The sequence below is a fragment of the Prunus persica genome, chromosome G8, assembly GCF_000346465.2.
Source record: "Prunus persica cultivar Lovell chromosome G8, Prunus_persica_NCBIv2, whole genome shotgun sequence".
Taxonomy (NCBI): domain Eukaryota; kingdom Viridiplantae; phylum Streptophyta; class Magnoliopsida; order Rosales; family Rosaceae; genus Prunus; species Prunus persica.
The window spans coordinates 3,868,086-3,885,107 of record NC_034016.1 but is presented as its reverse complement, the minus strand read 5'-3'; the positions used below and the strand labels follow the sequence as shown (position 1 = coordinate 3,885,107).

General features: G+C 43.1%; 1 protein-coding gene across 1 annotated transcript; it reads right to left on the bottom strand.

The window, feature by feature from the left end:
* LOC109950786 lies at window positions 11,115-12,599 on the bottom strand. The gene has a single exon (XM_020570904.1). The coding sequence runs from the start codon at window positions 12,597-12,599 to the stop codon at window positions 11,115-11,117; it is 1,485 nt and encodes a 494-aa protein (XP_020426493.1).

Here is a 17,022-nt window from a genome sequence, read left to right as displayed (position 1 = left end):
ACGAATCTGAACCCTTCTTTCTAGCCGGTGTAATCAAACTTGGCGCCCAAGAATATAATCTTGTAATGATTCATTATTGGTCAAAAACAAGAAGTTTCACCTAGGTTCCCTCCCTATGTGAACTATTTGTTTAACTTTTGCCAATTAATTGTTGAACTCCTCTAACAACACTCCATCATCCAAGTTGAACTTGTTTAGAAAATCGTTGTACTTCAATCCAAGGATAAGTATTTGAAACATTCATACTAGGCATTTTGGTTGTCAACTTGTTGGTTCGATTGATACTCATACATCCCCCGAACTCAATTAATATAATAATTTGCTTAATTTATTAAAAGTGATATGTCGTTGTTTGATAAGCTTTTTGATGACAACTTTTAACTTTTAATAATTTGGCGCATCGACATCATGTGCTTTATCTTTCGATAATAATTTTTTATATTGCAAGATGTTTTTTATTAAATCAAAGACTTTAACTAGAATAACACGTATGATGTACATCTTAGATCATGTTTGGTGCTAGACTTTCTTTTTAGAGATAAAAGATAATCTGTTAGGCATTTGAAGAATTACAAGTTTGGAAGAGGAGATTAACTCACAAAACCCAAAAAATGTATAGTAACAAACTGACAAAACCAAATAGTTGTTGCCATGAGTTGTAAATATTACATATTTACCCTCTAATCTCTTATCATTCGGGTTTATTCCACAACAACCCCACAAGTTTCAAATATCTTATCATTTTACCCTCTAATCACAATCACATACTTAAATGAAGTTTTGCACCGCCAAAATTAAAACACATTTATAAAAAAAAATAAAAATAAAAAATCACAAGTCTCATTTCCCCTTTTCCTTTCCTCTCCTACCCCCCTAAATATGCAGGTGCTTCGTTGAGAATCCTACTATTTTCCACCAACTCCATATGAAATTTACCCTTTCAATTAAATTTTTTTTTTATTTTAAACGTCCTAGTCGTTTGACTTTTAAATTTATTGTAATTACTTTCCTTGAATTTCATAGTCCTTTTTGTTTATAAATGACTAAACTCTCTGTACACGCCACAGCTCTTGCCAAAGGGGATTTTTCTACTGCAAATATTCTGTTATAAGCCCCTCTAAAATAATGAACTACATTTTCAGCTAAAAAAAATACAACAACATGGACTAGGGAGAGCGAGAGTAAGATACGTGAATAAATAGTTTTGTTTCTGTTAGAAAGGTGATCATCAATTGTGGTCAATAAATGTGGTACGAATAGCATCATATTGTATGTAGTTTTAACGTTATTTTTAGTATTTTATATCAAACAACAAATGATTTTCCTTTTTACTACTTTTTTTTTTTTTTTAATATAAGAACATTTTGGGGAATTTCTAAAATTTTAACCATAAACACTTTTTTCTTTAAATTAAATTTATAAATACATATATCATGGACAACACTCTCTTCATTTTATTCGGCATATTTTTAAGGATGAAAATATTGTGAAATATGCTCCCGCAGCTTCTGGACATCAAATTTCATATAATCATAATCCTCCGTGTTGTTTGTGTTTTTCAGGGGGGAAAAAAAGGGAACCTTAACATATATACACGTTGACCTAGAAATCAACCCAATTTCATGTTCATATTTTCATGACGAGCAATCAATTCTTAGAAGCATCTAAAAGGATTACTATCTATGCTTCTTATCAGGGAATTACTAAGAAAGTAATAATGTGTACAAAAGAAGAAAAAAAGAACATAACAAAAAGACCATTAGTTGTATGGAATATGTAAATTAAAATACGTATTTCTTCGAAGACTATAGTTATTCAAAATCATTCAGCTTTTTTGGAGTATAAACAATCATCTAAACAATTGGGGGGGAGAGATTTTTCATATACACACACAGCTAAATGATGTGAATTCAAACTTGAAATCTCTAGTCTATAAATTAAAGTCGTTTTCCATTAGGTTAAACTTCATTGGCCAAAACCATTTAACTTTTGATGTTAATAATATGAACTATTTTTTAAGAAGAACTCAAATAATTAGTTGAAATATCAGGCAGATCATATTTTCCTTTGTAATTTATCACGTGTCATATTTAGTAAAAAAGAGCCCAACAATTTTCAGTAACCACGTGAAGGAATATCTTTATTGATGCTTGTGATTGATCAAAGCACCCAGAGACATGATTTGATTGAGTGAGCTATGTACCCAGACTCAGAGACATGATTCAGTTCACTCAAGATTTTCTTTTTAAATCTCGGTATAATTAATTGCTACTTTAATTATGATAGTTTCTGCCTTTTTTTTATTATTTATTTTTTATCTAAATGCAATTTGATTTTCAGACGAATCGAAATCAGGGATTTCAGTTCCAGTTTTAAAAAAAATCATGCAAATATTTTTTTTTTTTTTCCAATTCCGTTCCAAATATACTTCAGAATTTGGAATTTTTCAGAATCTCTACATATATTCCAATCCCAATTCAATTTTTATCAGAATATTCGGATTTTAAAATTCATTAGGACTTGTCAAAATCGAAATTTTTTGAGACGAGATTGGTCTTAATCTGACTTTCTAATTCAACTTGCACCCCTACAATTGTTAAATAATCTATAATGACCTACCTAAAAGGAGCTTATCAATAATAACTATCGCTTATTCTAAATAAAAAATAAAAATCATCCTTAACTAAAATATATATATATATATATAAGGTCAGAATAGTAAAAATGTTACATGTGTTTTTACATGTTTGGATAGTTTAGTTATTTAGTTATTAATTTAGTCAATTTAGGGCTCGTTTGGGAGTGTTTTTGGAGCAGCGAAAAGCGCTTCTAAATGGGTGAAAGCGCCTCTATCTTTTAAAAATAGTGTTTGAAAAAAATTACAAAAGCACTTTGGGTGAGATTCAAAAGCACTTGGAGTGGTTTTGGAAGAAGCACTTGAGAGGTGCTTCTTCTTAAAAGCGCTACAGGACAAAAACATGGGAAGCACTTAGCTCCCTTTAATGAAACTTTTAAAATGCAAAAAATACTCATATTTAATTTTTTTAAATGCCAAAATGCCCTTTCTTTCTTTTTTCCTCTCTCTTTTTCTCTCCTATTAAAATGCCAAGATGAATCGATTCTCTTGTTCTTAGTTCTCAGTATAGGGTTTGAATATTCCAGGATTTTCAGAGGCGTCTCAAATTCAACATCAGCAGCTATATTCAATCCATTGCAAAATCAAATAGGAACGAACCAAACACTACTTAAGAACAAGCTTTTTCTTCTTCTTTATTAATATTCTTGGTAGCAATTATTGGAGTTTGGCTTACCAGCGGTCACTTCGTCTTCTTTGACTGAGAAGCTTTTATATGTTTTTAGCTAAATGTTATCTAAAAAATAGAGAGCATGATTGTAGATGCTCTAAGGTAGAGTCACAATGGGGTGTAACTAGTGGTAGAACTAGAATGTTTAATTTTGGAGAATAGCTAAATTGGTTTATTTATTTAGTTTTTTAAGATGTGGTACTCATTTTCTTTAACCGAATTTTCCTTCACTAAGGATTTTCAAGGCTAGATTTTAATGAGGAAACATAAATGACATATGACTTGAACGGAATTCTTGTACTTAACTGATTATTGAATGAAGTTTTCCACCTTCTTGATAAAAATATAAAAAGAATGTTTAATTTTGAAGGTACTGGAGATGGGAACAATTATGCCAAAGTTTTCAAATTATTACATGTAATTATATAATATTTTAAAAAGTTTTTTAATTTATCAATGATATTTTAAGAGATTGAGAAGAACCATATATAGCTTTGGGGCAACTACGAATACTCACATTATGTGCGGTTCCGCTTTAGGTGTTATTGCAATGTAAAAGTGAGAAACGTCTTCCTCACTAAAATTACATTGTTATATTTTAAATTTACATTTTACTTTATTATATTGAAGATTTGCAAAGTTATATCACATATATTATTGTGTTATGATCTTCACCTATTATTTTTACAAAATAAATTTACATTAATTTCAGTATGGTACCTTATAGTTGTACTTGTAAAGCATGTTTGTTTATGCACTCTCAATGTATTTATATTTTAAGTACATCAAATTTATCAATTATTTTTAATGGATTTCCGACGTTAGGGTTTCCATCAAAATTTCCGTTATTTGCATACATGACAACCATGGATCCCACCTTTTTGCGTGTTTCAAAGTCAGTTTAAGGATATTTTACAATATCCTAATTCTAGGATCTAACTAAATCCAAAATAGATAATGAATTGGTTGGGAAGACATTATTTGTCCAAAATATCCTCAAACTAACGCCGAAACACTAAAAAAGGGGGGACCTAAGGCTATCACGTAGGCAACTAAACAATCCGAGGTACTTAATTGTTAGAATTTAGAGTGTGTGGACAAACATATCTTACGACTACAACTGCAGGATACAAAATAGAAATTAATCCAATAAATGTGTAGTGTTTACAAGGTTTTGTTTTTCTTTGAAAGAAACATTTCAAGTTAGACATTTGTTTAAAATTTAAAATTTTGTGGCTTGCTAAACAATGAAGTCATACAAACAAAAGTTGTTTTCAATTAAAAATGGCCTAAAAACCAAATAAGTGCAACTTGTAATAAAATTGTACAAAACATAAATGTTAGCCAAGTTGACCCTCTCTTTTCACCATGGCCTAGATTTGGAAAGCCGCAGATAAATGCCTTTTTTATTTTTTGGTGTGATTGGGGTGCCCCACTATTTGATTTGGAATAACCATAGTAGAAAACGATATGCAATAAAAATGATTATGATTTCATTAATAAAAGGTGCCACTCCCTACCAAATTTAACTTTAATTCCTCTTTCCAGGTCTAATTGTGATTATGATTTCATTAGTAAACAACCACACTTGGTTTTAAAAACAATGAGGAATTTATGGATGAAGTTTGAGGACTAGGGAGAATGCCGGTGTGGTTGAGGCGTTGGGATTGTGACCTTCGCTTTATTCTTCACTGGTGGGAATGATGGGGGTTGGATATAGAGTGGTGTTGGGAGTGGTGGAGCTTATGGGGGCTGAGCATGGAATGACCATTGTGCCTCTAAATCTAATATGAGTAGGGCCATCTTCGAAATTTTGAGGGCCCTGTGCGAAACTTAATTTGGGGCCTTACATAATCTAATACGAAATTTTTTTTTTTTTTTGTTTGCCATACCTTAATATCATAAAACAACATTTTCATCGATATCAACATTTTCATTGTCATCATTCTCATTATGCTCAACATTACCTACACAGTCATCCATATTGTTTCCAATATCTTGCAATTCCTGAACATCATTGTTTGTACAAATAATCTCACGGGAGAATATTCGTCAAAGATTCCTTCGTCTTCTCTGCTTCTCTCTCTCCCTGCAAAACAAATCGGAGTAAAAGGACCACACCCAGGGGGTGTTGGCCAAAGGCCCTCCGATGCCTAAGTCAGGTAGGGTGTTTCAAGGAAAACCGGGTGGCCGGAGCCGTGTGTGGTGGCCGGAGCCCTGTGTGAGAGAGAGAAAGAAAGGAGGTGGCTAGGGTTTTTGAGAAATAATTTATGCAGAGTTTCAGTAGGAATTTAGACGTACCTCATCCTTGTGTGTAACCAGGTATTTATAGTGGCCTTTGGAGAGGTAGGTGGGGTTGGTGTAGTTGGTGTGGTTGGTGGGGTTGGTGCATTTAGGGATTATGGATGAACCGAATCCCTAATTAAATTGGGGATCAAGTAACCCCCAATTTGATTAGGTAATTCCCAATTAGGTTAGGTAACTCCTAATTAGGTCAAATAATTCTCAAATTGATTGGCCTAATTAATTGACCTAGGGTTTTGGTTTAATTAGGTTCCCACAAATGCCCCCCAGCTTCTGCATGGCGCGTGGTGGCATGTAGGAGATGTAAATTATCCGTTGGGCTGTCCAGCTGTAACTGGGCTTCCTTCCCGGACTTGGGCTCCCGAGTTGAGGAGGCTTTTTACTCGGGCTGTCCAGCTGTAACTGGGCTAGAGGTGCGCGATCTGCTGCTGGAGCAGGTGGCAGTTTAGGTCATCTTTTTTATGGATGATCCAAATTGCTTCAATTCCTTCTTATTTTTGTGCCACGAACTAGGATCAGTATGAGTCAAGGCGATCATGTGCGGAGCACGAACGTGCTGAAAGTCAGCGGCAGATAGGAAGAGGAGGTTGGCGACGATCCGCTCGTTCCTCTCACCTACTGCGATGGTAAGTTGCATCCCTCTGATCTGCTACTGTTGCCATGGAATTCTTTGCTGTGTCTGACTAACTTTTGTCTCATGCTTGCAGATGATGCCATCCGAAAGAAGCTCGTTCTCGACCCGGATATGACGAAGGTTCGACAAGCTTTGAGCATCCCCGCCAAGTTTCGTGAATGGCGCTAGCTGCTGAGTGAACATCGGAAGGAAGTTGGTGGCTTGCCCCCTGCTGAAGATATTGAAAGGTGGAAGTCGCACTGCTTGGAGCTAAGTGACTTGCCAGTTGAGCGGGAGGAGTCATCGACTGAGTCCCCCGAGGGTGGGAAAGCGTGCAGTAGCTCTGCTCGAAATGAAGCTGTCGTTTCACGATCAGTGGATATGTCTCCACAGCTAAGGCAGCCGAGATCCTCTCTTGCCACAAACAAGTCTTCTACAAGGGAGGTCTCGCCTGCTCAGAAGGCCCATATGGGAGTTGCTCTTGCCTCGTCTGCCGGGACTCGTCTGCCGGGATCAAACGCCTCGTCAGCGCGAACAGCAAGAAGGCCAACAGCATGCAGGGGGTTCGGGAAATTCTATTCAAGTCTTTGCCCGTACTGCCTAAGACCCGTGATCTGCCATGCAAGGAAGCCGTTGGGAAGCAAGGTTTGGGTCGTCCGTGCCGATCTGGGAACCAAGCTGAGATGACTGTACCTCGGTCTAGCAACCACGACTCATCTGCAGGGCCACGAACAGTCAAGCACAGGGCTGACTCAATGTTGCAAGTTGCAGCCAAAAGAGCTAAAGAGTCGTCTGCTCGAGCGAAGAGTCCTCCAATTGCACGAACTGCCGGTCCGGGAACTGGTGATAGCTCTGCTGGGGGTGAGCCAGTGTCTGATCTGCTGAAAACAGGCTTTCTGTCAAGTCCATCTGCTTGCGCTAAGCTAGTTGATCACGTGTATCGAGCTGGTGACCTTTGTGCTTTCTCGAGCCTTTCCTTGGATAAGCAAGAAGAAGCTGTCATGTATCACCTTCAAAAGGGAATGGTTTTTGCTGTTGGGGCCATGCGGAACTCGCGTAATGTTGCCCCCTCTTCTGCCCTGCTCGACGAACTGGTGAAGAAGAATTCCGACCTGACTGACAAGCTCTCGAACGAGCGGATTCGCCATGATGCGAGGATTTTCGAGATGAAGGAGAGTATGTCCGTGCTCAAGAGTTCAGTTGGCCAAAAGGATGGTGAACTCAAGTCTTTTGTGGCTACCCTGCTCGAACGTAAGGAAGCCTTCTTCTACCTCGAACGTAAGCATGCTGGATTGCCAGAATGGTGCTTCTCCTTGATGCCCCCTCGAAGACGATGACGGTGAGCAGTCTGGTCTTGACCTGCCCCCCACTCAGAGTGGGCAGGTGGATGCTATGGATGCAGAAACAGTTGAAGAGCAGATAGCAGATGAAGCTGCAATTGAGGAAGACAAACGCCAAGGCGGGTCAGCTGATGAGGCTAAAGCGGATGCGAAGGAGCGAGCAGCCGAGGCGGTTGAGCAAGTTGTGCTGGCTGGGCAGAATGAGGCTGTTGCCAGTGCAGTTGAGGATGTGACCTGCTAAGGGTCACCTGCTGAAGTTCCCTAGTAGTTGTAGTTCATTTTTGCTATTTTTGAACTTTGTTATTTTCTTTCAATAAGTGGTCTTTTGTTTGACCATCTTACTTCTTGTTGAACTTGGCTGATTGGCCGCCTTGTTATGGAATTTTCAGTTGTCTTTCGAACTTCAATTCTCATTGTATCTTGTAAGTGTGTGTCCGGAGACATAGCACTTGGAAGACATATCGCTTGAAAAAGACTCCATTGAGTTTGTGCTCCGGGGAGCAGCTTGTCTGCAATGGAGCTAAGGCTTGTTGCCTGTGTGCGTATGTCGGGGACATAGCGCCTGAAAAAGACTCCATTGAGTTTGTGCTCCGGGGAGCAGCTTGTCTGCAATGGAGCTAAGACTTGTCGCCTGTGTGCGTATGTCAGGGACATAGCGCTTGAAAAAGACTCCATTGAGTTTGTGCTCCGGGGAGCAGCTTGTCTGCAATTGAGCTAAGGCTTGTCGCCTGTGTGCGTATGTCAGGGACATAGCGCTTGAAAAAGACTCCATTGAGTTTGTGCTCCGGAGAGTAGCTTGTCTGCAATAGAGGTAAGGCTTGTCGCCTGTATGCGTATGTCAGGGACATAGCGCTTGAAAAAGACTCCATTGAGTTTGTGCTCCGGAGAGCAGCTTGTCTGCAATGGAGGTAAGGCTTGTCGCCTGTGTACGTATGTCAGGGACATAGCGCTTGAAAAAGACTCCATTGAGTTTGTGCTCCGGGGAGCAGCTTGTCTGCAATGGAGGTAAGGCTTGTGGCCTGCGTGCGTATGTCAGGGACATAGCGCTTGAAAAAGACTCCATTGAGTTTGTGCTCCGGGGAGCAGCTTATCTGCAATGGAGGTAAGGCTTGTCGCCTGTGTGCGTATGTCAGGGACATAACGCTTGAAAAAGACTCCATTGAGTTTGTGCTCCGGGGAGCAGCTTGTCTGCAATGGAGGTAAGGCTTGTCGCCTGTGTGCGTATGTCGGGGACATAGCACTTGAAAAAGACTCCATTGAGTTTGTGCTCCGGGGAGCAGCTTGTCTACAATGGAGGTAAGGCTTGTCGCCTTTCATGTAATATCTTGCAGCCTTCTGCTTGATTTTCCTGGCCTCGGACTTGTCATCGGGCAAGTTTTCATTCACTAGGTAGTCAATGATGGGTCTTGCCAGCTAGGATCCTCGTCGATCTGCATTAGGTTCGGTTGTTCTGCCTCTTCTATGCTAGGCTGGTCAAGGTGCTCAACTGGGATGGAGCGTTTGAACTGGATATCCAGTGCTGATCCTAAGCTTGCCAGTGCATCAGCGTGCGCGTTCTCCGCTCGGGGCACCTGCTGGATGGTGAAGGTGGGAAACACCTTCAACAGCTCTTGAACTTTGTCAAGGTACAAGATCATCCTTGGGTGTTTTGCCATGTACTCTCCTGAGGCTTGACTTGTAATCAGCTGGGAATCCGAGTAGATGGCCAGCTTCTTGATTGATAGCTCATTTGCCAAGCGCAAGCCAGCGAGCAATGCTTCGTACTCTGCCTCGTTATTTGAAGTCGGGAAGCCAAGTGTGATAGCTTGCTCTAACAGGGTTCCATCAGGGGTGACAATGACGACGCCTGCTCCAGCTCCTTTCTGGTTTGAAGCTCCATCTACGCGTAGCTGCCACATGTCTCTGGGTTGGTCAGGTTCCGCGGAGGTCTTGTTTGCTCTCGAACTTTCCTTCTTTTTGCTGTCCAGCTTCTCTTCTTCGGCTGATGGTGTGAACTCTGCAACAAAGTCTACTAAGGCTTGGGCTTTTATCGCAGTCTTTGGCCGGTAGAGGAGGTCGTATTGGCTTAGCTCTATTGCCCACTTCATGAGCCGCTGAGAAGCATCAGGGCTGTGGATGATTGATCTCAAAGGAAAGTCAGTCATAACGATGACTCGGTGAGCTTGGTAATAAGGTCGCAGCTTTCTCGCAGAAACGACAAGGGCCAAAATGAGCTTCTCCAATTTTGGGTAGCGAGTCTCTGCATCGAGGAGAGCTTTTGACGTATAGAATATCGGATGTTGGGCCCCAAGTTCTTCTCGGATGAGAGCTGAGCTGACGGCCGAGTTGGACACTGCCAGGTACACGAACAAGTCTTCACCAGGAACTGGCTTCGAGAGGAATCGGTTGAGGGCTGCTGCTCTGCCCGTCAGACTTTGTATTTCCTTCACTGTGGAAGGTGACTTCATCTCGAGAACAGCTTTAATTTGGCGTGGAAGGTGACTTCATCTCGAGAACAGCTTTTATACCTCGTTGTGTGACTAAGTACCCCAAGAATCGGCCGGATGATACACCGAACGTGCATTTACTTGGATTCAGCTTCATGCGGTATTGGCGGAGCAGGCTGAATGCCTCGGCGAGGTTTTTGAGGTGGTCTCCACGCTTGGGGGCTTAGACCAGCATATCATCCACGTAGACTTCCATGGTTTTACCGATCTGCTCCTTGAAAATCTTATTCACGAGCCTTTGATAGGTTGCTCTAGCGTCCTTCAACCCAAAGGGCATGACCTTGTAGCAGTAGGTCCCTCTCTCGATGATGAAAGAAGTCTTCGCCTTGTCATCGTCGTACATCATAATTTGATTATAGCCGGAGTAGGCATCCATGAAGCTGAGCAACTGGTTGCCGGAAGTCGAATCCACGAGCTGGTCGATCCTCGGCAATGGGAAGTTGTCTTTAGGGCATGCTTTGTTGAGGTCGGTGTAATCGACGCACACTCTCCATTTCCCCTTTTCTTGTTTTGCCACCAGAACAACGTTGGCCAGCCATTCTGAGTAGGCGACCTCTTCAATAAATCCAGCGGCTAGAAGCTTGTCGATCTCGGCTTCAATGATCGCGACTCGCTCGGGAGCGAAGTTGCGTCTCTTCTGCACCACGGGCTTGCTGGCAGGGTTGACATGGAGGTGGTGGCAGATGATGTTTGGGTCGATGCCGGGCATGTCAGATGGTGACCACGCGAACATGTCTTTGTTGTTTTGGAGGAAGGTGGTAAGCTCCACCTTCTCGTCTGGGCTTAGGCGCGAGCCGATCTGCGCTTTCTTGTCTGGCTGGTTAGGATCGAGGGGTACTAACTCAACGTCTTCCTCAGGTTTCCAACCTTCTTCAAGGGAGCCTTCCGGGCGGATTCCCTCATCTCGATCCTTCTTGTTTGGATTCTGGCGCGAGCCGATCTGCGCTTCTTTGTCTGGCTGGCCAAGATCAGAGGGTACTAACTCAACGTCATCCTCAGACTTCCAACCCTTTTCAGGGGAGTCTTCCGGGCGGATTCCCTCGCCTTGATCCTGGCTCATTAATTGCTATTGTGAGGTAACAGCTTCCTTCTCGCTCGAGCTTGCTTGTCTGCTTCGTGCCTCGTTGGCAGCTTGCATTACTGGTGTGAACTGCATCTGCTTGCTCTTCCTGAGTCCGTGAGCTGTGCATCTTCTTGCCATGGCTTGGTCACTATTGATCTGCCCGATTCCACCTCCAGGGATGGGGTAGCGAATCTTCTGGTGTAGAGCAGATGTGATAGCCTCGATCTTGCTGATCCACGGTCGGTCCAGGATTCCGTTGTACGGGGAGATCTCGTCGATGACCATGAAGGTTTGTGAGCAGACTACTGGAGGCGAGTGGACGTCAAGGTCGATCTGTCCAACAGTGATTGATGTGGCCCCATTGAAGCCAGTCAGCGACCTTGCAAGTTTGCTTATCTTGGGCTCCAATCCCATCTGTTGGATGACAGATAGTTGCAGGATGTTGGCTGCGCTGCCCTCATCCACATGAACTTGCTCGATCACAGCTTGTTCAATCTGAATGCAGATGACTAGGGCGTCATTATGCGGCAGGTCAAGCCCGATCAAGTCTTTCTTCTGGAAACCAATGATGGGTGTATCCACAATAACTGGTACTCCCGTTGTGACTTGGGAGACATAAGTCGCCTGCGCGATCTTCCTCTTGCGCTCCTTGGTGGTCAGCCCGGACTCCTGAGAGTCAGCTAGAATGGTGTTGATTCGAATGACCTTTTGGGGAGGTTCCTTGGCAGCCGCATCACGATCCTCGATCTGTTGGATGGCCTTCTTTGCGACGAATTCTGTGCAATGACCTTCTCTGACCAACTCCTCCAGATGCCTTTTCCAGGCATTGCAATTGTTGGTGTAATGACCGTGCTCCCCGTGGAATGCGCAGTATTTACTGGTGTCCCTCTTAGAGGGGTCTCCTTTCATGGGTGGCGGTCTCCTCACCCACGGCTTGTCCTTCACTTGAGCCAGGATCTGATGAATTGGGATAGCGAACTCAGTGAAGGTCCCAATTTCTGAGCTTCCCTCTTGGGGCCGCGATCTGCGCTTATCTCGGGCTTTTTGCTCGAATTGGTTGCTCTTTTGGCTTGCCTGCTTCGTCGGGTGATCAACTTGCTTGCTAGCTTTCTTTGCGGCGATTCGATCATCGTCCCAAAGTGCGTAGCGTTCTGCCGTCGTGAACACTTCTGCCAAGGTTTGACTTGGTGTTATGGCCAGTTCCCGGTATAGCTCGTGCTCGGTTGGCAAGCCCTTCTTGAAAGCTGAGGATGCAACTTGGTCATTGCATCCTATGATGTTAGCCTTTTCAGCCTTAAACCGTCTCAGGTAGTCTCGTAGAGACTCGTCTGGCTTCTTGCGCAGGTTGAACAGATGGTCTGCATGCTTTCTGACCGTCTTGTAGGAGGTGTACTCCTTTGTGAAGATGAAGGCCAACTCCTTGAAGTTTCCTATCGACGCGGACAGTAGAGTGTGGAACCAGTCTTGAGCTGCTTCTCGCAGGGTCATCGCGAACACTTTGCACATCAGGGCATCGTCTGTCTTGTACAGGATCATGGCGCTCTTGAAGTGCCTCAAATGGCTCTCAGGGTCAGAGTCCCCCTTGAATGGAGTGATGGATGGCGTTATGAACAACTTCGGTGGAGGAGCTCGTTCCACTTTGTCGGTAAAGGGCGAGCAGTCAACTCGATCAATTTCCTTATGCAGGGCCTCCTCCGCGCTTCCTTTAAGTTGGAGAGCTTGGAGTCGGTCATTTACTAGCTTCTCGACGTCCTCTGCTCGCAGGACTGGAGTCTCGGGCCGGCGTCTTCGGTGCCTCGAGCGCGACCGGCTAACTTCTTCCTCGGTTCCCAAGGGTCGATCCCCTTGGGTGTTTTGCCCGTGGGGCAGATTAGGAGATTGAGCTTATGAGGATTCCTCTATATCTTGTCGTCGCGTGTTGGTCCTCGAGCAGGTTGGTGGGCGTCGATCATCATCTTCTACCCGCAAGGAGGGTCGCTCAGGTCGACGTCTTTGGTGTCTCGAGCATGACTGGCTAACTCCTTCCTCGGTTCCCAAGGGTTGATCCCCTTGGGTGCCCTGCCCGTGGGGAAGATCAGGAGATTGGGCTTGGAATGATCCCTTTACAGCTTGCCGTCGCGTGTTGGCCCTCGAGCGGGTTGGTGGGCGTCGGTCGTTGCGTTCGTCACAGGACTGCTCACGAACCCGAGCTCCTTGTGGGCCCAAGCGGGCGTGGACATTGGATTGTGGGCCTAAGCGGGCGTGGACATTAGTCTGTGGGCCTAGCCTCTCGAGCACATTGGTCCTTGGTTCTAGCCCCGAAAGGCGCAGAGTACGGCTCGCGGCTGTCTGCGTCTCATCTACTCGATCTCGATCTCGATCTCTCCTCTGCCGGTTTGCCCTTGTTTGACCAGCTTGAGACCTCTCGAACTGCTCGCCGACATGCTGGTGTGCCCTCATCTCCTCGTCACGGGGTCCAAGGTTAGGGCCTTGATTCAAGTTGATCTGCCTGAGTAGCTGGCCAATCAGGTTGTTCTGATCATCGACCTTCTGTGTGAGTTGATCGACCCGTGAGTTAAGGTCCACCTGACTGCGCGGGTCAAGTAGAGTGCTGTGCATCGAGCCCAATGACAAATGGGCTAGGGCTCCATTAGGCGCGTACAGAGGGGCATATGTCGAGTGTGATCGCAGAGGAGGGAGAGAATGGATCTGCTCCAAGACTGGGATGACGTCGGAGTAGCCATGGGGCTGAGCAGCAAATCCGGTAGTTGAGTGGTGTGGCTGCTGCTGTGATCCGACGGCAGGACAGCGAGGCAGAGTAGCTCCGGTAATCGGCGCTGGCAACTGCAAGGCTGTGGAGGTCCCAGGGTCTTGTGGCGGCTGTTATGCAATTCCAGCAGCTGAAGGCGGCTGCAAAGCACTAGAGGAAAATTGCAAGGCATTGGCAGCCACGATTCCGTGCTGTTGCATTGAGGTTTCCACCACGAAACCATGAGATGGGCCCATCGTGGTGGCGTTACTCTTCGTACGTCTTGTATCAACCATGGTTGTCAGAAAAAATGTGTGAAAGATGGATTTAGAGCACGCTTTGAATATATCTCGTGCTCTCAATGAAAGCACCAATTTGTTTGTACAAATAATCTCACGGGAGAATATTCGCCAAAGATTCCTTCGTCTTCTCTGCTTCTCTCTCTCCCTGCAAAACAGATCGGAGTAAAAGGACCACACCCGGGGGGTGTTGGCCAAAGGCCCTCCGATGCCTAAGTCAGGTAGGGTGTTTCAAGGAAAACCGGGTGGCCGGAGCCGTGTGTGATGGCCGGAGCCCTGTGTGAGAGAGAGAAAGAAAGGAGGTGGCTAGGGTTTTTGAGAAATAATTTATGCAGAGTTTTAGTAGGAATTTAGACGTACCTCATCCTTGTGTGTAACCAGGTATTTATAGTGGCCTTTGGAGAGGTAGGTGGGGTTGGTGTAGTTGGTGTGGTTGGTGGGGTTGGTGCATTTAGGGATTATGGATGAACCGAATCCCTAATTAAATTGGGGATCAAGTAACCCCCAATTTGATTAGGTAATTCCCAATTAGGTTAGGTAACTCCTAATTAGGTCAAATAATTCCCAAATTGATTGGCCTAATTAATTGACCTAGGGTTTTGGTTTAATTAGGTTCCCACAATCATCTTGTTGTTGTTCATTGAAAATATTTTCATCAATTGTAGCATTTGATTCTTTAACAATGAATCTATCTAGAGCTCTTCTTTGAGATTGAGTCAATTCCTTGATTTTTCTTTTTCCAAGTCGTTTTTTATATCCAGAAAGGTATAGGTGGCATGTTTAGATTACAAAGAAATATTCCAAAACCCTATAATCTGGAAGATAACCCCAACAAGAAATAGATAAATATTTCTAAAAACTATATTTTCTTATATAACCAATCATCCATATGATAATAATTTAATAATTTAAGTCATGTAATATATAGATTGAAAGTTAGATACATATCTGGATTTGATATAAAAGGGCAGACACACTATATGTTAGAAGTATGTCCTGAAAGACAATCATTAGATGAAATGTTTCACTGAAACTCGGTTTAAACCAACCATGTGAGTATGTTGTTTTAGCAAGACTTCATAAATTGTGAACCCAAAGCTAAGTATGTATGTTTGGATAAGAAAATTAATTTCCATTGAAAATTGTTCCAACCATAATATGTCATTGATATACCTTGATATAATGATGATGAATGGAGGCAATAGCTCAAGCCAAGGGACAAGAGGTCTAATCAAAACTCCAAACACACACTAAGAAAAGTAATGTGATTAGAACAATCACATATTTCAGAGGATAACGTGACTCTTAGATATGCTTACCACCATGCATACGCATGCCATAAGCTTTGATTCGATTAACATCTAGGGTAGATGGTTATTGGATAAACAGCTGATTGACTTTAAGGGCAAGTGAAAGATTGTTGGAAGTATGCCCTGAAAACCAATTATTAGATGAAATATTTCATGAAAACTTCGTTTAAACCAATCATTTAGGTTAACACTGAAGGGCAAGGATGTTAGCTTAGGTAATAATCCAGACAGTAATCGTTAACCTATTGACAAGTCCATGGATTCGTGAGATAAGGAAAGTGATCTAAAGATGTTAGATGCAGAGAGACCTCCCCTTATAACTCACACCCTAAAAGTTCTCGGTCATAGGATCGTTCAAATGGGCATTGATGAACCGCAAAGACCAATACACACTTGCGAATCCTGCTACGAGTGCGGTGGTTGACTCCCTAGGAAGACTTGTAGTTTCGAATTATGATCCATTCAATTTTATGCCCCTTATCAAGAAAACAAGGAAGGGGACACCCAGGAAGGGGGAGAGAGTTATTGCAGATGGGACGCCAATGCATGAACATATGAGTACATGTAGTCAAAAGAGAAATATTGAAAGTTTGGTAGATGGTGAGTTAGAAGAGTGCATGGCTAGTAGTTCTGTGAAACGTCGATTGAGTTATACCCAAATTTACTGAACAAGAGGAGGAGACCAACCTTGAGGGGTCTTCCCAGTCTCAATTTTAGTTCTCAGTTGGAACGTCTGGGAGCTTGGCAACCCTCGAACGTTCCATGACCTAAAGAATATTCTTCAGATCAAGAGGCCGACTTTGATCTTCCTTTTTGGGACCCATATAACTGGAACTCAGATGGGACAGTTAAAAAGTAGATTGGGGTTGGGTGGTGTTTTTTGCGTATGCCGTACTGGATTGTTAGGAGGTGTGTCTGTTATGGAAACCAGATTTACAAATCATGCTCATATCTTCATCAGTTAGGCATATTGATGTGCGTTAAATTGGAGCACTTCATGTATCACTTGAATAACTAGATTTTATGGCTTTATTGGAAATCAATACACTTGGAATAATATGCGTAAGGGTGATGAAAATGTCCAAGCCCCGTCTCGACCATGGCTTTAGGAATTTACCACTTGTGCACTAATGAGGCAATATCATTATACAATATCTGGTGGCCTATACTTCTGATCATCCTTATCATGGTCGATCAACAAGATTGGCAAAAATGATATGGTAGACAACGATTTCATTTGAGAGATGTGGACCAAAAAGGATGATTGTATTGATATTATTTGTAGAACTTGGCTAGGCACTCGGAATCCAGTTCAAAATATTTCAATGTGTGCAGCGGGCTTACACAGTGGAAGCAAGTGAAGTTTGGTAGTGTAAAACAGAAAACTACTGAGTTGATATCTGCACCTGCTTTGGGTAATTCTCAAAATCAGAAGACCTTGGATAAGAACTTGATAGTCTATTGGCAAATGAGGAAATATACTGGTAGCAAAGGTCGAAAGTCTATTGGCTGCAATACAAGATCATAATACTTCTCTTTTTCATAAGCATGGCTCCTCTCGTGCTCGACAAAAT

Bases quoted from the DNA above. Each gene is read 5' to 3' on its own strand.
- LOC109950786 (XM_020570904.1), bottom strand. From the start codon at position 12,599: ATGACCCTGCGAGAAGCAGCTCAAGACTGGTTCCACACTCTACTGTCC.